General features: G+C 50.0%; 8 protein-coding genes across 8 annotated transcripts; 4 read left to right on the top strand and 4 right to left on the bottom strand.

The window, feature by feature from the left end:
• Positions 1-2180: 2180 nt before the first annotated feature.
• HO133_008494 (uncharacterized protein) lies at positions 2181-5013 on the bottom strand (the record flags this gene model as incomplete). Its single annotated transcript, XM_037299360.1, has 5 exons — positions 2181-2430; positions 2660-2783; positions 2844-2850; positions 3254-3310; positions 3364-5013. 5 exons carry the CDS (start codon positions 5011-5013, stop codon positions 2181-2183), a joined length of 2088 nt encoding a protein of 695 aa, XP_037155361.1.
• Positions 5014-5887: 874 nt separating this feature from the next.
• Positions 5888-7047, top strand: HO133_008495 (uncharacterized protein; the record flags this gene model as incomplete). The annotated part of the gene is made up of 3 exons (XM_037299361.1): positions 5888-6598; positions 6653-6689; positions 6773-7047. The coding sequence occupies 3 exons, from the start codon at positions 5888-5890 to the stop codon at positions 7045-7047; spliced, it is 1023 nt and encodes a 340-aa protein (XP_037155362.1).
• A 57-nt stretch (positions 7048-7104) lies between these two features.
• On the bottom strand, positions 7105-7810 carry HO133_008496 (uncharacterized protein; the record flags this gene model as incomplete). Its single annotated transcript, XM_037299362.1, has 2 exons — positions 7105-7568; positions 7624-7810. 2 exons carry the CDS (start codon positions 7808-7810, stop codon positions 7105-7107), a joined length of 651 nt encoding a protein of 216 aa, XP_037155363.1.
• Positions 7811-8494: 684 nt separating this feature from the next.
• HO133_008497 (uncharacterized protein) lies at positions 8495-9477 on the top strand (the record flags this gene model as incomplete). Its single annotated transcript, XM_037299363.1, has 2 exons — positions 8495-8513; positions 8636-9477. 2 exons carry the CDS (start codon positions 8495-8497, stop codon positions 9475-9477), a joined length of 861 nt encoding a protein of 286 aa, XP_037155364.1.
• A 583-nt stretch (positions 9478-10060) lies between these two features.
• Positions 10061-11090, bottom strand: HO133_008498 (uncharacterized protein; the record flags this gene model as incomplete). Its single annotated transcript, XM_037299364.1, has 4 exons — positions 10061-10300; positions 10354-10641; positions 10691-10889; positions 10948-11090. 4 exons carry the CDS (start codon positions 11088-11090, stop codon positions 10061-10063), a joined length of 870 nt encoding a protein of 289 aa, XP_037155365.1.
• A 657-nt stretch (positions 11091-11747) lies between these two features.
• On the top strand, positions 11748-14810 carry HO133_008499 (uncharacterized protein; the record flags this gene model as incomplete). The annotated part of the gene is made up of 3 exons (XM_037299365.1): positions 11748-12558; positions 12666-13202; positions 13258-14810. 3 exons carry the CDS (start codon positions 11748-11750, stop codon positions 14808-14810), a joined length of 2901 nt encoding a protein of 966 aa, XP_037155366.1.
• A 407-nt stretch (positions 14811-15217) lies between these two features.
• HO133_008500 (uncharacterized protein) lies at positions 15218-16365 on the bottom strand (the record flags this gene model as incomplete). Its single annotated transcript, XM_037299366.1, has 2 exons — positions 15218-15710; positions 16286-16365. 2 exons carry the CDS (start codon positions 16363-16365, stop codon positions 15218-15220), a joined length of 573 nt encoding a protein of 190 aa, XP_037155367.1.
• Positions 16366-17202: 837 nt separating this feature from the next.
• On the top strand, positions 17203-19592 carry HO133_008501 (uncharacterized protein; the record flags this gene model as incomplete). Its single annotated transcript, XM_037299367.1, has 5 exons — positions 17203-17299; positions 17492-17838; positions 17993-18060; positions 18214-18366; positions 18770-19592. The coding sequence occupies 5 exons, from the start codon at positions 17203-17205 to the stop codon at positions 19590-19592; spliced, it is 1488 nt and encodes a 495-aa protein (XP_037155368.1).
• Positions 19593-19675: the final 83 nt, after the last annotated feature.

Genomic DNA, 19675 nt, shown 5'->3' on the forward strand with positions numbered 1-19675 from the left:
AATTCTGATACATTACCTCAGCCGATATAAACGTCATTGACGCGTTTGAGGCTCAGCGGCTTTCCCTGCAGATCTCCCGATCTTCACTTCGCACACTTCACAGCCTCGACATCCACGTAAAGACTTCCTCCGCTGTGCTCATTCCGTATACATTACGCGGGATCTGTTCAAGGGCAGCACAGCAACAGAGAAGCAAGAGAGACACCAAGCTGGGTTAAAGATTCTTTGCTCTCACCAACACTACATACAAGAGCACCAGAGATATCGAATGGAATCGATTGCTCACGTGCCGATCCTTCCTCAGACATGGAATCAGACAGGGGGACCTCTTCGGTGCTTCCTTTGCTTCCACCCGCGAAACGCAATGTTCTCACTTCCTGAAAATATATCCGTGAGATCTGAAACAGTTTTAGACTTGGATGGCAACGATTATGGGTATCATACCCTAATCCGACGAAACAACTATCAAACTTGAAGCAGTTTCAAGCATGGTCGATGATTTGAAATAGTATCATACCCCGATTTAACGCAAGCACAAGAAAGCTACCGCCCTAGGCTGCCAGAAATTTAGATAGCCGTCCTGCTAGCTCGAAGTTGCGTTGTCCTAGACGTGGTGTCGACATATTCCGCTTGGAGGCAGATATGTTGCCTATCGAGTTTGCTTCCATTCTTTCTCTAGCAATTGAATTTTTGCCGGCGTGTATAGGTATGAAACCCACGAGGGATCCGTAACACTCTCTGCGGATTTGGCAATACGTCGGGACTCTTGCGCCCATAGAGTAGTGGTTTCGTCATGCGACTCTGATAGGAAGAAGGCAGTCCGAGTCTCGCATGATTCACAGTTGACTTCGGCACCATGCACACTTCGTGATCCGCGAGAAGCACATCGAACACACTTGTCCGAGGACCAGGGGTCCTCCAATCGAGAGCGGCCGGACTGAAAGGCATCAAGCGCATCGGGATCTCCAAATCTCTGATGAGAACGCATGTTCACGCCAAGTGCTCTCAGGGCCTTTGAACCGAAGCGGTATGAAATGCGGATCCTTGGGGCATGGCGAGGACAGGGTAGAAGATGGATAATGAGGTTCCTTCCGTTGGTGGAGAATTTACATTTGGACATCCACACTTTGCCACAGACTTCTTCGTTCTGCAGCCCTGCTTCTGGACCTCTTTGGAATGTGCGCGATCCCATGTTATGTGAGGACATATCCATAATGCTCCCTCAAGCCCCATACAGAGGTGCTGGTGAGGCCTTTGTTGAAGAGCCGTGGAAGAGAATCGAGAGATGCTGTGAGTTGTCTTGCATCCATCGCCTACAGCTTTTGACGCGGACAATCGCCCATCTCGTTCCAGCATGCAAAGGAAAGCTAGCCTCTCCAACACTACCTTTCTTTCGTCCTTGACTCCTTCGGGTCTTTCAAGAAGCTTTTAATTTCGATCAGGTAGTCTAGGTCCTCCACCCTAGCTTCAACTTTGTGTCGGAAACTCCTGTATGCATAACTCAAGGACAGCCCGCTGCTCAGCGAGAGGTACTGCGTCATCTCCAAGATGAGCCCCCGCGGAAGGGCTTCGAATTGGGACGGAGGAGTCGGGCTTTTCGGTTTTGAGCGTTTGCTTACACAATCGATAGGGTACCGTACAATGTAAGGAGCGAGCTTTTCACGCTAGTATTGGAAACTCTTGCAGACCCTGACTCTATGAAACCTTGAGGTGTACCGGAGATATCCTCGTCTTTTACTGTAGAGAAGAGGGCATGCCACCGTGAGACCCAGCTGGACCTTCTGCCCAGAAGGGTAAACATTGAATGATCCATTTTGCTTCGGAGACAGCTAGACAGCCAAGTATCGATATGGATGAGAATGAGAGATTAGAAAGAGTTGTGACAGGACCTGAGTTTTAATGCAGTCTTTTGTGATGACAAGTGAATTTCAGACTTGGTGGGCTGCATGTGAGCTACTCGACTCAACTGGACTCAGTGCCCCTTGGCGCAACCCAACAGGTGCAGGGGGTACAGAAGCCTGACGCAAAAACAGAATTACATCAAGCACATCTAAACATGACCCGTAGTGATTGCTATTGACCATTACCATGATGAATGCCTAAGAGAATGGCCCCTTATCTGCCCAATGCGAGCACCTGCTACCTACTGTCCCTGAGCAACACGCCCACACTGGCCAAACCTAAGCATCCTTCTTCGCCTTCATTCTCGTCAACGTCATGATACTATCCATCACATCCTTGAACGTCTGCTTGTTCTCCTCCGTCGGGTTAGTAGGAGCCTCGGCGCCCTCGACTTCCTCTCCGTTGTCCCACTGGACCTCGAACGTCGACAGGATGATGCGGGTGTCGAAGCCGTAGACGTCCACGTCGGGGTTTGTAGGCAAGCCTTCCAAGGGGCGGACTACGGCGAGGAGCTCGTTGACGTCGTCGCTGGCGCCGCGTTAGCGACTGTACGATTGCGTATGTATTTTCGTCCTGCATCTAAACGGTTTTCGAGCTGACTTGCTTGGGGTGCCCCTTCCGGGCTCTTTACCCGGACACCAGGTAGGCACTCCCGGGGGGAACGCATCGAAAGCTCGTCCGTTTTTCCAAATCAAAAAAGGATTAGAGCAGAGACGGCACGGGGTCTCCGTTGAATGCTTGGCTTGACAGTACGTACTGTGGGATATCGCCCGTCTTCACATGGATATTCTGGTTGTTCTTCCCAGTGTGGTCTGTGACCTTGATGTTTGCTGAACGGTTGGGTTCTCCAATGATTTCGATTTTCTTGGTTGGTGTCTGGCCTGTACGGTCATGTCAGTATTGCGAATAGACTACATATGGTTGGTTGAGGCAAGGCGGACTGAAACTCTGTGTCAAGCGAATTGAGAACTCGCCCGATGGCGGTGGTGCCATTGCTCGAGGCATTTTAGTCTCAGCTGATGTGTTTGAATGAAAGAAGGATGCGTTGGTAGTTTTTGTGCAAGTTAATCAATGGTGTGATTGATGGTTGTTAAGTTGCTGTTCTGAATATATAGAGTGGATGGGTTTGTGGGAATTCCATTTGTGACATCATCGGGTGAATGAGGTAACCAAAATTTGTCTCAGGGTCAATTTAGCCTCAATTTACTACGAAGGCTCCACAGGAGACGGTTCCTCCAACACCACTTCAGCGCTATCAACGGTACAGGACAATATCTTCTGTCGAACGGAATCCGTCTAACAACCTTCTAAAACATGGCTTCCCATTAGAGACATGACTCGTCCGTTACACGAAATTAGCAAATGGAAGACCAGTATTCTCCTTGATAAATTCCATAGCCTCAATTACCTGGAGGCATTAGCAACCTGCTACCTGTACCTTGAAGGGGCTCCTTATCATACCTTCTCATCCTCGTATCTTCGTCCGACTAGTTGCAATGATACTGGGGCACCTTTGTACTTCTCAGGCCCAGACTTCCACAGCTGGTGGTTGTACTCGTCCTTCTCGTTCATTGGCCTGTAGTCCTGATCTACCACGTCCATTGTTGGGTCTACTTTTGTCACTGGAAAGATTAGCGCTGGATAGTCGAGCAAGTTCCATTGGGCCGTATAGCCCCAATATCTTGCACAGTCCAGTGGAGGAGCCACCCCTGGGCCTACGGGGCAGAGGATCACATCAACGACGCCTTCGAGCTCACCGGTCTCGCTGGTTCCAGTCGCGGTGTCGTTCCAAACTTTCGCGTATTCTGTCTTGTAAGTTTCTCTCTCCGTAGTCCAGTGCCAAATCTCCTCAACGGTGAGCCTCTTCACCCATGGGTTGTCCTTCAGGATGAACTTGGATAACGGTCGCCACGGCTCGCCCGACGCTTCGATGGCAGCAGTCTCTTGTTGACCTCCATCACAGAAATACAGACTGGAAATGATGCTCCAAGCTTCGTCATGCTTATATGGCTTCCATTCAACAATCTCGACCGAGGGCACATTTTTGAGCTTGTCCACCACTTCTTGCAATGCCCGTAGGACAGGTGGATGCGGCTTGACAACGCCATCGTGCCATATGACTCCAACCTTGAGTTTCTTCCCAGAAGGTTTATCAAGGTAGCTTTCTTGGTCTCTCCAAGGGAGTGGGACCAATGATGGCTCGTTCAGCCAGGGTTTTCCACTGATTACTGTCTTCATGAACAGCTTCACTCCTTCAAGTGAAGTACTCAGGGGTCCAAGGACCGCAATAATCTGCTCCTGGCCAAGCATTGTGGCGGACCATCCGCTTACCGGTATCCTGTAGCTTGATGGTCGCAATCCGTATACTCCACAATTTGCCGAAGGACTTCTGATGCTGCCTCCGATGTCTGTCCCGAGACCTAGACAACTCCCTCGCAATGCAAGCAGGGCTCCTTCGCCCCCTGAACTACCACCAGGAGTCAGCTGACTATTAAAAGGGTTCACAGTCACTCCATAGAGGTTGCTAGACGTCTCGAGGTGCATCAAGGTCTGAGGCTGGGTCGTGCGAGCGTAGAACACACAGCCGGCGTTGTTTAAGATCTTCAAGACAAGCGCATCATCCTCCCCTTTTCGATCCCACCAGCTAACGAATCCTGCGTTCAATCCCAAATCTTTCATTCCAATATGCTCTTTGACGCTGATTGGCAGACCATGTAAAGGGCCAATTGGCTTTCCATGCTTAGAGAGGTATTCGTCAAGAAACTTGGCTCGGGCCATCGCTTGCTCTGGGAGGAGCTCGGTGATACAATTAGCTAGAGCTTGCGCAAGGCCAGCCCGTCGCAGGAATGCATTTGTCACGGTAGTGCTCGTGTATTTCCCTGAAGCAAGAGAGGCGACAAGATCCTCAGGTGCTGTCTGAGTAATGACAGTTTCTTCAGTTGAAAGCAAGTACTTTGGGACATCTGTACGATCAAGAGGTAACTGATCAGGGTCTGGAACCTCAGGGATTGGCGGCTCGACGCGTCGAATGCTATCATCTCGGTGGTTTTGTGCTACCTTTGCAACCTCTTGCCAGGTTGGCTTGCTCATGGTGGCTGTCGAGTCTTCCATTCTGTCGATTCTGTCGAGGAGCGAAGCCGACTGACAGTGTCAGTTGAAGGCCAGAATCCCATCGTGAAGCGATAATCACGGGCGATTCTTGCTCAAGCTGCAGCTACTTTATCCGTCCAAGCCTCTGATAAGAGCCTTGCGACCTAACAGAAATTTAGCGTATGCATAATTCCTTTCGATTCTTGGCATTGAAGATCTGACGCCCCCCTCTCCAAATCCAGGTATCAGCTTTACAATTGAAAATCGGATTACAAAAGCATCTACATACAACTATTTTCTTTTCACTGGGATTTTAACGCTGTTAGAATTCAATGTTTTCATAAGAGAAAGGCGAAACTATTAGAGGTATATCTACTCGTGGCACGCACGCGAGAGATGAGCTAAACTAATGGCGGGACAACGCTTCAACGCCCTACGGAAACTGGAAACCGAGAACTCTGGTTGCATTTTGCTGCATAATCAGCTTCTTTGATACACGTATCATATTGTCAATTGAAGCCTTCGACCCATCTGTCTCAGATTCTCGCCTTTTGCATCGGGAGTTCGCTATCGTTCGCGTATGGAATCCCATTCTTCTGGTCTCACATTCGTGCCGTTTCTTACCCCGCTGCCTCGGTGACGTCTTTCCCCTAGATAAAGTAAATACAACATCCAGAAGGTCTTCTTCATTGGTGTATCTTGTATCATTTCGCTGTCAATCACAAAACCCTATCGTGCAGACTTCCTCTTGTTTCCTTTTTCCAGTTACTTCAAACGTCTGCTGGCTTCTTACGGTCAATCGTCCTTGACAGCAGCGATTTGTCTTCTGCAAACCCTTTGGAAATCGGGCTGATGCAGCATCAACTGGAGAGCCTCAACATCATCTGTCCTGAGTATGACTGCTGTTGCACGCCGATTACCTTGTGCGTTAAGGCTTGTCAAAGTACACGTTCCTCCAATCTCACGACCTTTGTCGACAAGCCACGCATTTGGAAAAACTTCCACATTAGAAGATCCACCACGCGGCAATGAGCCCAAGACACCCGGCCGTGAGCCTCCAGCTCCTCCACCACAAGAAGGAGAGAATATGCAAAAGAATACGGCCTCAGCAAGCTTCCTAGGCACGACCAAACGACTACCCGAGTTTAATCTTACAGATAAAGTCGTTCTCGTGTCAGGGGCTGCACGTGGCCTTGGTCTCACCCAAGCAGAGGCATTGCTCGAAGCTGGTGCTACAGTCTACGCGCTTGATCGGCTTCCAGAACCTTCCCCGGACTTCTACCGCGTGCAGAAAAGAGCAGCAGAGGAATTGGGAACAACTTTCTATTACCGGCAAATTGATGTCCGAGATGTCGACGGCTTGAACAAAATCGTTGCGAGCATAGGCGACAAGCATGGACGGATGGATGGGCTGATTGCGGCAGCAGGGATTCAGCAAGAGACAACAGCTTTGGAGTATACAGCCAAGGACGCAAATATGATGTTTGAGATCAATATCACCGGCGTATTTATGACAGCGCAAGCTGTAGCGAAACAGATGATAAGATTTGGCAACGGAGGTAGTATCGCCATGATTGCATCTATGAGTGCGCACGTTGCCAATCGAGTATGTCGTTCTTCCCGGAGCCATCGCTCTGATGCGCCAGGCTGAATTATCCAGGGTCTCATCTGTCCAGCCTATAACGCATCAAAAGCCGGTAAAAGAGTTCTCTGCTCCTAAGACATGTCTCGCGAGTTAAATTCCTCCGGAAAGAGTAAAGCTGACTCCGAAACCATCAAGGTGTGCTCCAGCTAGCCAAGAACTTGGCTTCAGAGTGGGGCCAGTATGGCATTCGAGTCAACACCATCTCTCCTGGTTACATCGTCACCGCGATGGTCGAAGAGCTTTTCCGCCTCTACCCCGAGCGGCGAACTGAGTGGCCAGCGCAGAATATGCTCGGCAAGCTGAGCAAACCAGAAGACTTCAGAGGCGCCGCTGTGTTTCTCCTCAGCCCGGCAAGCTCATATATGACAGGCGCCGACATGAGGATAGATGGCGGGCACGCAAGCTGGTAACCCTCGGAGCTCGTTGGTGGAGCAGACCACCGCATAAAGGGCGAATGCTAAAACGCCTCATCCATATATTCCAGCGTCATCTTTGTCAACTTTCCCGATTCTCACGTCTCCAACGACACCCCTCGGTCCCAGTCTCCCCACCACACCATTTGCCAGCCCCAACCTCTTCTCAATCTCTTCTCCACCCATCCCCCTTTCATCTCTTAGTACAAGTAGCTGCCGTATCGTAGAAACATCCAGGAAGCTTTTCCCTCCATGGCCCCTCCCCGTCTTCGCAAATTCGACCTCCGCCTGCTGCTGTAGACGCTCTCGCGCGGTCAATACCATCAGGGCAGGATTCTTGCTAGGGTCGGGGAAGATTTGTGGATGTGACTGGTTTGGGGAGCTTCTAGGGCCTTGAGATGGGGGAGATGGTGAGGGACTGAAGGTTGATGAGTTCGAGAGAGTTGAGCTGGGCTGGACTGGGCCGAGAGAACGGAGGGATCGTGCAAAGTCTGGGTCAGAGGCATCGAGGTTGATGGCTAATGGGCGGTGTCAGTTTCGCTTCAAGTAGAGAATTGAGAAAGGAGAGCCTACATTCATCACGTGTGTTGCTGGCCTGTGATCGAGGATGTACAGTTGGACCTGGAGCTGTAGGTTGGCCTGCTGGAGGAGGGGGTGCGGAGGGGGCGTTGGACGTTGGCGGAGGTGAGACGCGCTGGGGATATTGACGTCTAGCTGCGCCGGCAGCTGTTTTGGCTGCTTTTGAAGTAGACGATCCCATTGAAGATGGCACTGATGATCAAAGGCAGTTGAAATGAGAAGGATTTATAGCTTGGAGGGAAACTTTAGACTGGTCGAGTTGCGGCATGAGGTCAGCAACTCCGCAGGCGGCTTGGCGCGGGTTCCTTCAACTCCTTCCAGGCTTTGAGCGACCTTCTTCGATCCATCTGCATCAGGTATTTGCATGCGCAATTCGCTCTCGAAGGCTTTCTTGTCAAATCGTCTGAGAGCCAATTACTGTTACAGTGGGCGTCCAAACTACAAGCATTTGACTACTTCGCTGCGCAAAGACTACCAAATCGAGCCAGGCAGTACACGTCCAGGAGGATCAATTGACCCGTTTCAAACCTCTCATCTTTGTCTTAGTTGCGGGGAGGAGCTAAAGGATCGTGTTGGATGAATCCTACCCGTTCAACAAGAGCGCTTTTATTCTCATACACGTAGTAGTGTTTTACCGCTATATTCCTGAGATGAAACGTAAAGCGGTACAGACCTGAGGCAGCTCAGCCTCGTCCCCAATGCTCTCTTACCTATATTCCCTCTCATTCTCTGCGTCCTGGTCAGAACCCTTTTGCGTGGCGACTTCTCATTTGGTTTTGATCTCCTTATGTTGACTGGATTGAATTGATTTCTCCGTCACGTTCACTATTCACCTGCCGAGTTTCTCTCTTCTCGACCGATCAGAATGCCAGACCGGAATGATGGTGAGCTGAACGGCCTAATCGATGGGTCCTGACCTAACCGATCGCAAAGCATACGTCCAGACAAGGCACAACAAGGATGAGGGTGAGCTCTACCGCCTATTCGATGAGTCCTGACCTAACAGATCGCAAAGGATACGTCCAGACATGGCACGATAGGCCTTTCGCTCGTCAGCAGTATCTCAACCCAAAGGATACGCCAGCAGAGATAATCGTTGATCGGGAACGTATCTCCCGTGGTCCTGGCTTCTCACGCGAGCACCGAATTGTAGAGATCGACGATTTACCGAGACGGCGTCGAGATTCGTCTCCGAGGCAGCCCCGTAGCCCAAGCAGATCTGCCAACCCGCAACGTCGTGAAGTGGTGGTCGCCAACAAAGGTATTCTTGGATCCACCGTAGCTATCCGTGCCCTCCTAACTCCTCCAGGTCGCCATAGGCGCAATTCTTCTGAATCCGATTCTGAAGTCGACTCCGACACCGATGGCTCAAGCCCGCATCGAATCCGCAGCCGCAGACATTACAACAAAGACCTCCCAGTAGTCCGCGCTGGCCCAGTCCTCGTCAACCCTCCAGACCGCTCTCGCTCCATGGGACCCCTACGATCACGCTCTCACGGCCCTCACGGCCCTCGCAGACGCTACGACAGCGACAGCGACTCCTCTTCGGACGACGGCGGCGGAAAGAAAGCGCAGCCAAAGCCGCCCCCAAAACAACTCCTTTACACAGGTCTCGCCTGCGTCGCCACCATTGCCGCTGCAAACAACATCTATCAATCGGCAAAAGCGCACCACACACGCCAGAAGGAGCTCGAGGAGGGGGAAATAAGCAGTGCAGAAGCGCAGAAACAGAAGATGCAAGCTAGGAAGATGGATTTGATTAGTTTGGGGGTCGCGGCTGTGGGGGCGTATAATGTTAGGAATGGGTGGAAGAGAGCAGAGGGACATGTAAGCACCCCTTCTAAGTAATTTCTTCACCTTTCACATCCTTTTTCGAGCACCAAGACATGTCTGAGGAGCAAGAAACAGGCCCCTGCTCCCCAAAGATGTCTTCAAATTCATGAATCTGTCTTAAAAGAGAGATGCTTACTCTGAAATGGTGTAGTGGAAGGCACATAAGGAAATGCAGGCTGAGGGGAGGAGGTAAGGTTGGTGCGAGAGTGCTGAGGGAATAGGTATCAAGGCCTTGCGGATAGGAGCTTTCTTCATGTGCCATGAGCAAGACCATTTGGTTGCATTAGAGCGATGCTATCACGGCTGAATCGAAAAAAAATGTTCTCTAACGTCGCGCCTGCAGGCAAGCCGCCGTGATAACTTTTGGGGAGCTATCATACTAGCATAGAGGATGCCTGCACAGTACATCCATCAACCCGAAATCTCCTTTGCAGGCTTGACACTTTTATGTTGTCGGTGATGATACAATTGTCACGATCAGGTAGCAAACCCCCAATGAACCGGATGGAGTTCCCTTCCGTAGACCTGATATATGGTAGTGTACAAATCGAGCCAGCAGCTTCCCGGACTCTTTTTGACTGGTCTGGCCAGTTCTATCTCACCGCAGCCCGGCAATTCTCCGTCCTTGTACCTCGCGCAATGCCCTGCTTCCGCTGAGGAAGGTTACCAATCCTATGCCAAAAGCTGGTGGTAGTGTCTGGAACAGGTTCCAAGACGTGTAGTACATGAAGAACACGCCCTCCATAGCCAAGATGGAGCTGAAGAACAGCGCGTGTGGGATTGGGGAGCTGCTAAAAGCTTTAGAGAAATGGTTGAGATTTGCGCCGAGTGATATCCACTACACAAAAGTTCATTAGCAGCAAATTTGGGCCTAGCAATGTTTGTACTTACAGCGCCTAGCAAGATGGGCAGAGCCGCTATTACAGCTGCTGCGAATACCAGTGTAATGATTTTTGGGGGGCTTTTCGGGTCTGACTTGAATATATGGTGGATCTCCGGAAGCTTTCCATAGCGCAAAGGCTTCTCAGAGGCGGGTAAGGGAGAGCCAGAGTCGAGCTCGATGGTAAGATCGAAGGCTTTGCCGTTGTATGGCTTTGATGAGCCGAACGATGCAATGATCAGTGACGCATCGAGAGGTCCTGTTGAGGATAGTAGTTGAGTTGGGAGGTCCTTCTGGGTCTGTAATTCAGGGTCAACCGTGAAAGCTTTGCTGTGTTGGGGGCCATACGAGCTCAATCTTGCCCTTCCCATTCTCTTTGACCTGAAATGCGAAGGATGTGTCTAATTTGCTCTGGGGATCTTGGACCAGAAGGAATGCTTGATGCGGCCTTTTGGCTTTGTTGTCCTCTTTGGTTGTCAGGAGGATCTTGAGGGTCTCTGATGCTCCTAGAGTGACAGGCTTCGACAAAGCTTTGTTTTGTCCGATCCTGGATGTTATGATCAGTCTGAGTGTCCGATAAAGCTTGCGAAAAAGACAATCCGTACTTTTCTTTGAAGCCTCCCCCTACCCCAGCTCCTCTCTTATTCACGGAGACTGTGGCATCTTCAAACCCCCATGTGGCTGCGACACCGAGAGATGCAGCGCATAAGACCAGAAGAGAAGACAGTAGCTGATTCGGTAGTCGCATGTTGTTCTGTGCAGTTGTGTATGTAAAAGACAGAGCTGGAAGGACACACCTGCGAGACCTGTCAATTCCGATCGCAAATGTGCCAAGACGGAGCCAATGGGTAAACTTCGGGCTCTCGGTGTCTACCTTTTCTGTCCAAGAGAGTGTTTATTTCCTCAGAAAGTGCTTGATATAGCAAAATAACCAAAGCAGTTTCTTTGCTGCTGATGCAGTAAGATCTCCACTCGCATGATTCAAGTTGCTAAGCCAAAGTAGAGCTACCAATAGTCTAGTAAAACGTAGAAATGTTTGGGGAGGACAAGCGGAGCTAAAATTCCTAAGCGAGGCCTTTTCTTCTGTTAACGGCACTCCGTCGTCTTGACGTCTCTTTCACCCCCATCAACCTACCTTCACAATGCCTCTTTGAACGCCCTAGTCCTTCGGGTCTAAGTTCTGCCTGTGAGCGACACTCCAGGAGCTCTCCTGGACTTGCATCAACTGTCGAAGCAGATCAGTCTCATGTTGCAGAAGCCCTAAGTCTCGGTAAGTGTGAACTTCAACTCATTCCACTAATAGTCCGCTCACTCCCAACACAACTTTAATGACACACGTCTAAGAGATGCCTACCTTTACCTAGGGAGGACATGCGACCCATCACAAGCTGAAGACATCAAAGCCATGGCGCCCCGACCCAAGACGTATGGGACTCGGAGGTCCCATGCAAAGCCAGCTGGTGACTTGGTGAACGAGACCACAGCGGACGAGCCCAAGCCTAAGCTGAGAAGGATAGATGTGATATCTGCTAGTATGAGGACTGATGAAGAGAAGGATCTTGGAAAAGCACAAAAAGAAGAAAAGAAGGACGTACCATCGCAAGGTCTGGGAAAGGAAGACAAGTCGGCTTCTGGCATAGCACTGGGACAGCGTGCCGCTCCATCACGTACACCAGATATCGAAGACAAGTCCACAACTGCATCGCCGGCATCAGGGTCTCTCAAAAATAGGAGGATGTCGGCTCAAGACATGTTGGTCCCAGACACATCAGTAAAGGAGCGTGGTTCGCGTTGCAAAAGCATTAGAAAATTGGTCAATGGATCAGCAACATTGGAGAACGAGAACCTCATCACCAACACGGGCTTCGAATCCGTTCCAACAGATCATACCTCCCCTTCGCATGCAAAAGCGATTTTTCGTCCGAACGGCTTTACCGATGACAATCAACAGTCCTATGCTGGCCATGACCTTGACTTAACAGATAAACCAAGTGATATAGGTGATCTAGCCATCTGGGTCGCGCAATTAATCCGCAAAATCTCAGACAAGAGTCTTACAACAGCAGTATCCGAGTCAGGGCAGAAAGATTCTAACCCACAACCTGAACATGATATAGAAATGGTTGATGCGCGAGACAATGTAGAGGATGTTCGCATGACGAGAGGCAAAGAAAAAAAGAGATTGCAACAATTGAAGGCGAAAGAGCCTGCAAATGGTATAAGCTTGTCTCTCTCTTGTATTCCTGTATTGCTCCTGTGCTGGCAGCCAACAGTACCCAATCTTAAGTGGATATAGCAGCTAATATGTTATTACCGACTGTAGACTTGAGCGGCAAATTTGTTGCTGGAGTAGGAAATTTATTGAGGCCGAGAGATGCAGCACCTATAGAGATGCAGTTGAAAGATGACTTGAACGACGAGCTCAAACAAAGACTGTTTGGACCTTCAGTCTCGACAGACATGTCAACTGGTGTTATTGAGCGGAATGCTTGCGGGAAGCTTCTGTTCAATACCCTTGTTGACATTGGCGATTCGGCCAACCGTAACTCTGCTGCGGTCCTGAAGTCGGCTCTTGAGGAAAGAAAAGATGATGCTCCATTTCTTTCCGCTGTGAAACTGCTTGCATCATCATCAGAAATCATGGCTTTCATCAACTTTCTCTTCAGCAAAGATGATCCCCTTCAATGGGAAGCCTCAAATGCTGATGAGTCTCGTCCATCCACTGGGTTGGAAACCTCTGGGGCTACGACCGTTACCGAAACGTCTGATCTCACAAGTCGTGCAGGCACCTCTATAACTGACGCAGAGAATTCGTTTAAGGCCACAACCAAAAACAAAGCAATGGACAGCGAGAACCATGGTATGTCGCTTGTGCTACTGCTGCCTTGCTCCACAGACTAATCTGTCTCATCCAGAGAAACAAAAACGATCACAAGAAGCCATCCAAGCGCTCGATGCGGCAACAACGATTCTAGTCCAGATCCAACAAGGTGAGGCTGGCATGGACGTTGTTACACCCTATGCCAGCGGCAGCATGATTTCAAATCCTGTTGGCCAGCGCCATATGAATACCTATGGAACTGCAAATGGTCCTCCATATTCTGACCATCCCACCTATGGAATGGCGCACGGCCTTCCTGTGGGTGCGAATCTTAACAACTATGCTTCGCCTTATGCCATTCCTTTGGCTACCCATCCGGATAGCTATGCCTCCCCCTACTCCAATCCTGTGAACCAGCCTCCTGCAAATTATGCCTCACCATATGCCAATTCTATGGTCCCCAATCAAGCCAGTGGATCTGGATCTGTCGGTAGCGGTGACAATCAAGCCAACACGCATGATGGTCATGAGACACCACATGACAACAAGGAAGCTCATACAGCACTCCAGGATATCATCGGAGCTACGACCGAAGCCAAAAAAGAGAACGATAAAGCTGCTGGCCAAGACATCAGCAATGAAGAGGAGGATGCAAGCAAAGCAAGTAAGGAAAATGATGGCCAAGGCGTCAGCAATGAAAAAAAGGAGACAAGCAAAGCATGCAACGAAGCTCCTGGCCAAGGCGTCAGTAATAAAAAAGAGGAAGCGAGTAATGTTGTTGACTTGGACGAAACCGACGTCGATGATGCCGACAAGCAGGGCAACAGCAGAGGAGAGGATGAGACACGCAGCGATGATGATCTGACAGACGATGACTTGACAGACGATGACTTGATGCCAGCAAAGACTGACAACCAAAATATCGTCCCCCCAGCTGAGAACCATAAACTCTTTACCGGTGAACGCCTTGGAGATTTTACCTCTAGGGAAAACATTGATTGGTTACTCGCCGTGGGCAATGGTGGCAAGATTCCAACACCAAACAAGAACACAAGAATGAGTTCTCCTTCCAGAAGCTCATCGTCTCAAACAGACGCTCAGGTCCAGACGGAGGTCAGCAGGATCATTGACCAAATCATGCTCTACAAAGATTGGCGCGGTCACCCTGGTGGGACTACGAAGCAGCTCTTCTACGCATCAGCAGAGGGGCAGCGACTGGCAGCAGAATTGAGGCGTCTAATGGCTATTGCGAAGCCTGTGCTCAACACGATCATACCATTGGCAGAGAGCCAAGCTAGACTGAGGTTCTACCAACAGCTTGAGAGCCATGCAATCAAGGAAAAGCGAGATCGTGAGATTCAGGAAGGCATCAACCGGTTTTACGGGGCTCCTGTTCAGATGCAACCATGGGGCCCTCCTCCTGCTGGGATCCCTGTCGTTGGGTTCCCCATCCCTCCAACATTGCCTTCTAATGGGCCCGTGCAGGTACCGTTCGTCCGACGTGGCAACGTCATAACAGCACCACCGGGCGGAAGAAATCCTGAAGAGGAGAAAAAAGCCGAGACCTATGGCTATCCACCTATGCCAGGGTCGCGACCAGGGGACTCTCATCGAGGACAAAAGAGGAAGACGGCGGCACGACACTAATCTTTTCGGCGTTTGCAAGGGAAATGTGACGAAGCATAGCGAGGTGTATCTGGCGCACTTATATGCATGGAAAAGGTTTTGCGCGGCAAGATACCCAAAGCATGAACAGAATTCAACAACTACGGCGTTCCATACTACCGCATAGCGAGGGAGGCGTTTTCACTTCTTGGTGCCCATTCCAGGGTGCTGTGTTCATTCTACTGGAGAGGTGTTAGGGGCTAGAATTCGAGCCACCACAGCAGCAAGGAGAGCTCCTTCCCCTACTGTACAAACTCTTCAGGGACTAAGGTTCCAATCAATACGCATGCATACTTGTATCATAGATAGGTATCGCGTACTTCAGACGCGTTTCAGACCATCATCACCCAACTGAGGGCAAAATCAAATGAGTCCAGGTACTTTGAATATTACAATCCTCCACCAACCCTCACACTCCACGCCAGCCTCAATGTCACATCGAGCACCCACCCATTTTCGTGCCTGAGTGTCACACTCCCCAGCCCAGTGTATCCTCTCCTTGCCATGGCCTGCATATAAGCCGCAAACCAGTACACAATGCTCCATTCCAGACCATGCGAATTAGCCCCATCTACCACCAGGAAGTCAAGCACCAAGGGCCCGTCAGCTATGTCGACGCCAGCGGCTAGTGGGGCGGCATTCGCGAGTATCCGAGCCGCTGCGTAAGCCATGACTTGCCCGTAGAATGAATCTAGGATGTCCGCGCCGAGCTCGATCGGCATGAGGATTGGGCCTGGCGTGACGGTGAAGGTCCAGCCGGCAGGCCATGTGTAGTCTGAGGGTGGTGATGTGCGAGGGCAAAGGGGAACGGAGAGGGGCCTGGAGGCGTTGAGATGGTAGTTCTGGAGGTAGAGGATTCCGTGTGGTGCAGTTTCATGCAGTCTGAAACTGCTCTCGGGCTGTCAATTGAGGATTGGAGCCACCAAAGTCATCTGAATCCTTGAGAGCCTCGAATGAGTGTTTTCTGCCATCTCAGCAATCATGAATTCTCGCATTCGAAGACTTCATATGACCAATGCAGCGGTGGCAGGGTCCGTTGCGCTTGGAGGCAGAATCATTGGCGACTCAAAGTTCCAATTCCTTGGTGCGAAAAGGATTGTCATGACAATTGGAAAGAGCCCTGCATCAGGTCATGGTACAGTTTCCATGCGCAGTCAGAAGCGCATGCTTGAGAATTGGGCGTTAGAAACCTTGAAAAACTAATTTCTAGCGCGTAAGATCGACTCTCCAGTCATTCAAAATAATGTCCACTATCGTGCAAGAACTGTACGGAGACCAAAGATGAAGACAGCGATATCAGCTGACATCCTGTAGCTGGATCGCTCAAGCTGTTGGCCAGTGCAATTGACCATTGGCTATGATAGCATCAACAGCAACTTGCCATCGTATAGACAGCGGGTGCTCTTTTGCTACGCCGCAGGTAGTCATTCGAGCTGGGAGCACTCTGACCAGCCTACCTAACTAGGGCATCGAGTAAGTCGAACTCTTCTTGGTCAACGTCACGATCATAAGATAGGCCCGGGATAGTTCTTGCCATTCCAAACCGGCCATTGTGAGCGGGATAAACCCGGAAGTTTATATATTGCAAGCGAGTCGGCAGACGCGCCATGAGCCCAACCTTACCCTTGTGGAGGTGGCCAAGCAAACGGTCAATCCGATTGCAATGGAATGCAGCCGGCTCAACTGATAAGCCGTCAAGTGACCAACAAATGCGTCTAAACCCTCAGGACTGTTAAAGCGAAATGTACGCATCGACAGGAAGACATCTTCAAATTCAGCACTGACCGATGATGATACCAATCGAAGTCCATTGGGACTTCCTTGATGAAAGCGCCGTCTGCCAAAGCCGAAGCAGTAAGTGGATAAGTTAAGGGAGCGCCATGACATTGGTTGTATTCCCAGAGCCCATCAGAAAGAGAATGTAGCAAAGATCGCATAGAGTCAATCCCAGAGTTTGTAAAGTCGAGAGGTGCGCTGCCGCGACAATTGTAACGGGCATACTATCAATTTAAGTGAAGGGAAGCTGTATTTCCTGCTCCGGATATCCTTTGTTCAGGGAGGTTCGAGAAGAACACTCAACTCATTCTGGTTGATAGCCACAAAAGTGTGCAAAAATGGAATGACCTGAGAGATGAGACGAGGGAGAGATGTTATTAAGGTAGACTGACCGCAATGTTCGAGAACTAATTCAGCCCTATAAGGCGACCAATAGGCATGGACATACAACGTAAAAATTCGACATTCTAGTTCTCAGCGTCGTTGAGATCTGGAGGCTGAGCATACCTTGCATATGGCTTTATAAGAAGGATATACGAAAGTCCTGACTCAATGGCGACAAGATATCTCTCATCCAGAGGGGGTACCCATGATCAAAATGCACGTCTTACCCAAACGTCCGTCTCACACGCTTTGCTCATACGTCTCACAGCGTTCTTTCGAAGAGGTTGTCATCACTGGCCTTGCTTCAGATGGTTGGTCCTCTCCTTTCATATGGCTCTTGTTTCCTGCTTAGCTAACAGGGATGTTGAGGCGGCCTATTTCTACCCCAAGAGGTTCCGTCAATGCCCGCAATTTGGGAAGGGCTTTGGACAGATTGGCACGTTCCTACGTTTGAATCGCTGATAAAATCCACTAACGCTGACCTCCTGGTAGGAATTTTGAAGAACTAGCTTTCGAGATCTTCGCTCTCTACATCGACCCCAATGAAATTCCATCGAGAGATCTTAAGGAAATTGTCAACAAGTCGTATTCGACTTTCCGTGCCCCTGATGTCACTCCCTTGGTGACTTTGGATCAAGAGAAGCAGTTGTATTTGCTTGAGCTCTTCCACGGTCCTACGTTCGCTTTCAAGGATGTTGCTCTACAATTACTTGGCAATCTTTTTGAGTACTTCCTTGTTCGTAAAAATGGGGACAAACCCGAATCAACAAGGGAACACTTAACTGTAGTCGGAGCAACGAGCGGTGACACTGGATCTGCGGCCATTTATGGTCTTCGATCTAAGAAGGATGTAAGTCCATGTTTCGGGGCCTTCCTTCCACCAATGCCGTAAATCTAAGCCGCCGGTTGCGTTTCGCATGCAGAGGGCTTATCCTGCTCCCCATGCCTATCTTGTCACCCAGTCTTGTAGCTTATATGATTCATGCTGACTCTGAAATACGCAGGTCGATATTATGATAATGTTTCCCGAAGGAAAGGTCTCACCGGTACAGGAAGCGCAGATGACATCAGTGTAAGTGCTCAAAGGATGTTCTTTTTCAAGCCAAAAGAAGATAGGGGTCGAGGCAATTTCTCGGCACAAGATCGTTCTTTTTGTTTCTTGAGCCTGTCTCCTTCTTCCGTTAATACATTGACGAAGAAACGCTGACTCCGAAACCTCTAATAGCTTGGACCAAAACGTGCACAATGTGGCCGTTGATGGCAGCTTTGACGATTGTCAAGACTTCGTCAAAGAGTTGTTCGGAGACGCTGAGATCAAGAGGACTCATCAGCTCGCTGCCGTCAATTCGATTAATTGGGCTCGTATATTGGCACAGATGTACGTACAGTTTGGCATTCATTTTCAGCATTCCTGCCGGATTCCATCTTATTGGACTGGAGGGTTTTCCATTTTCTCTCGCTCATTTCAGCGTCAACCCAACAAGGCGTTGTCACCTGGCAAAGCGAGATGCTGAATCCGCGTTCATACAGATCCTACTACGCATTTTCGCTAGGACGACTCCTTCGAGACGGAAGGATCAACGCAAGCTCCAAGGTTCGCTTCGTAGTTCCCACAGGCAACTTTGGGTTCGTACATTTCGGAGCTGTTTCTTCCTAATCGGTAGTAAGATCGAGTCACATGACATGTCTCGGGAGCAAAAGGACCCTTCTACTCCCGAGACCTGTCTTGCAACTCCAGTCTCTGCCTCGAATGGCCTTTGCTGACACCGAAATCTGCGTAGAGACGTCCTCGCGGGGTACTTTGCAAAACGCATGGGCTTCCCCATAGAGAAACTCGTGGTGGCGACCAATGAGAACGACATCCTCGATAGATTTTGGAAAACCGGCTATTACGAGAAGAAACCTATTCATGGCCGTCAAGTGAATGGAGGCTTCGCCGAAGATGGCGTCAAAGCCCACGAGGATGGCGTACGAGAGACGTTCAGCCCCGCCATGGATATCCTTGTAAGCAGCAACTTCGAGCGCTTACTATGGTTCCTAGCTTTTCAAGTCTACGGTGAAGGCCTGAAAACCGTTGAAGAAAAGAGGGCAGAAGCAGGACGGAGGGTTAAAGGCTGGCTGGACGAGCTCAAATCAAAAGGGGGTTTCGGCGTCGAGCCCAAGCTCCTTGAAGCCGCAAAGCTGGACTTTGAAAGTGAGCGTGTCTCCAACAAGCAGACGATTGCAATGATCAGGCAGCAATACTCCGCACAGACACCAGCTGCCAAAGAAGACGCCTCGAGTGGTACCGCAGGCGCTACGAACCATGGCAAATACATCCTGGATCCTCATTCCGCCATCGGTGTCGAAGCAGCCCTAAGATCTGTTCAGCGCGCTCCACCGCCGGGAACTACCCACATCGCGTTGGCTACGGCTCATCCAGCAAAATTTTCCAAGGCGGTTTCGCAAGCGTTGGAGAATGAGAAGAATTTCCAATTCCGCGATCTGCTGCCGGAGCAATTCGTTGGACTGGAGGAGTTGGAGAAGAGGAAGTATCATTTCAGAAAAAGCGAGGGGATTGAAGGGTTGCGAAACTTCATCCGCAAGCGAGTACCATCGCGTTGAGACAAATTGCTCAAAAGAGAATACAAGGAGGACTCTTACTTTTCAGACTTGCTGCATAACACAACGATATCAAAATAAGAATG

Source organism: Letharia lupina, assembly GCF_014066315.1.
Source record: "Letharia lupina isolate WasteWater1 chromosome Unknown contig_5, whole genome shotgun sequence".
Lineage (NCBI taxonomy): Eukaryota > Fungi > Ascomycota > Lecanoromycetes > Lecanorales > Parmeliaceae > Letharia > Letharia lupina.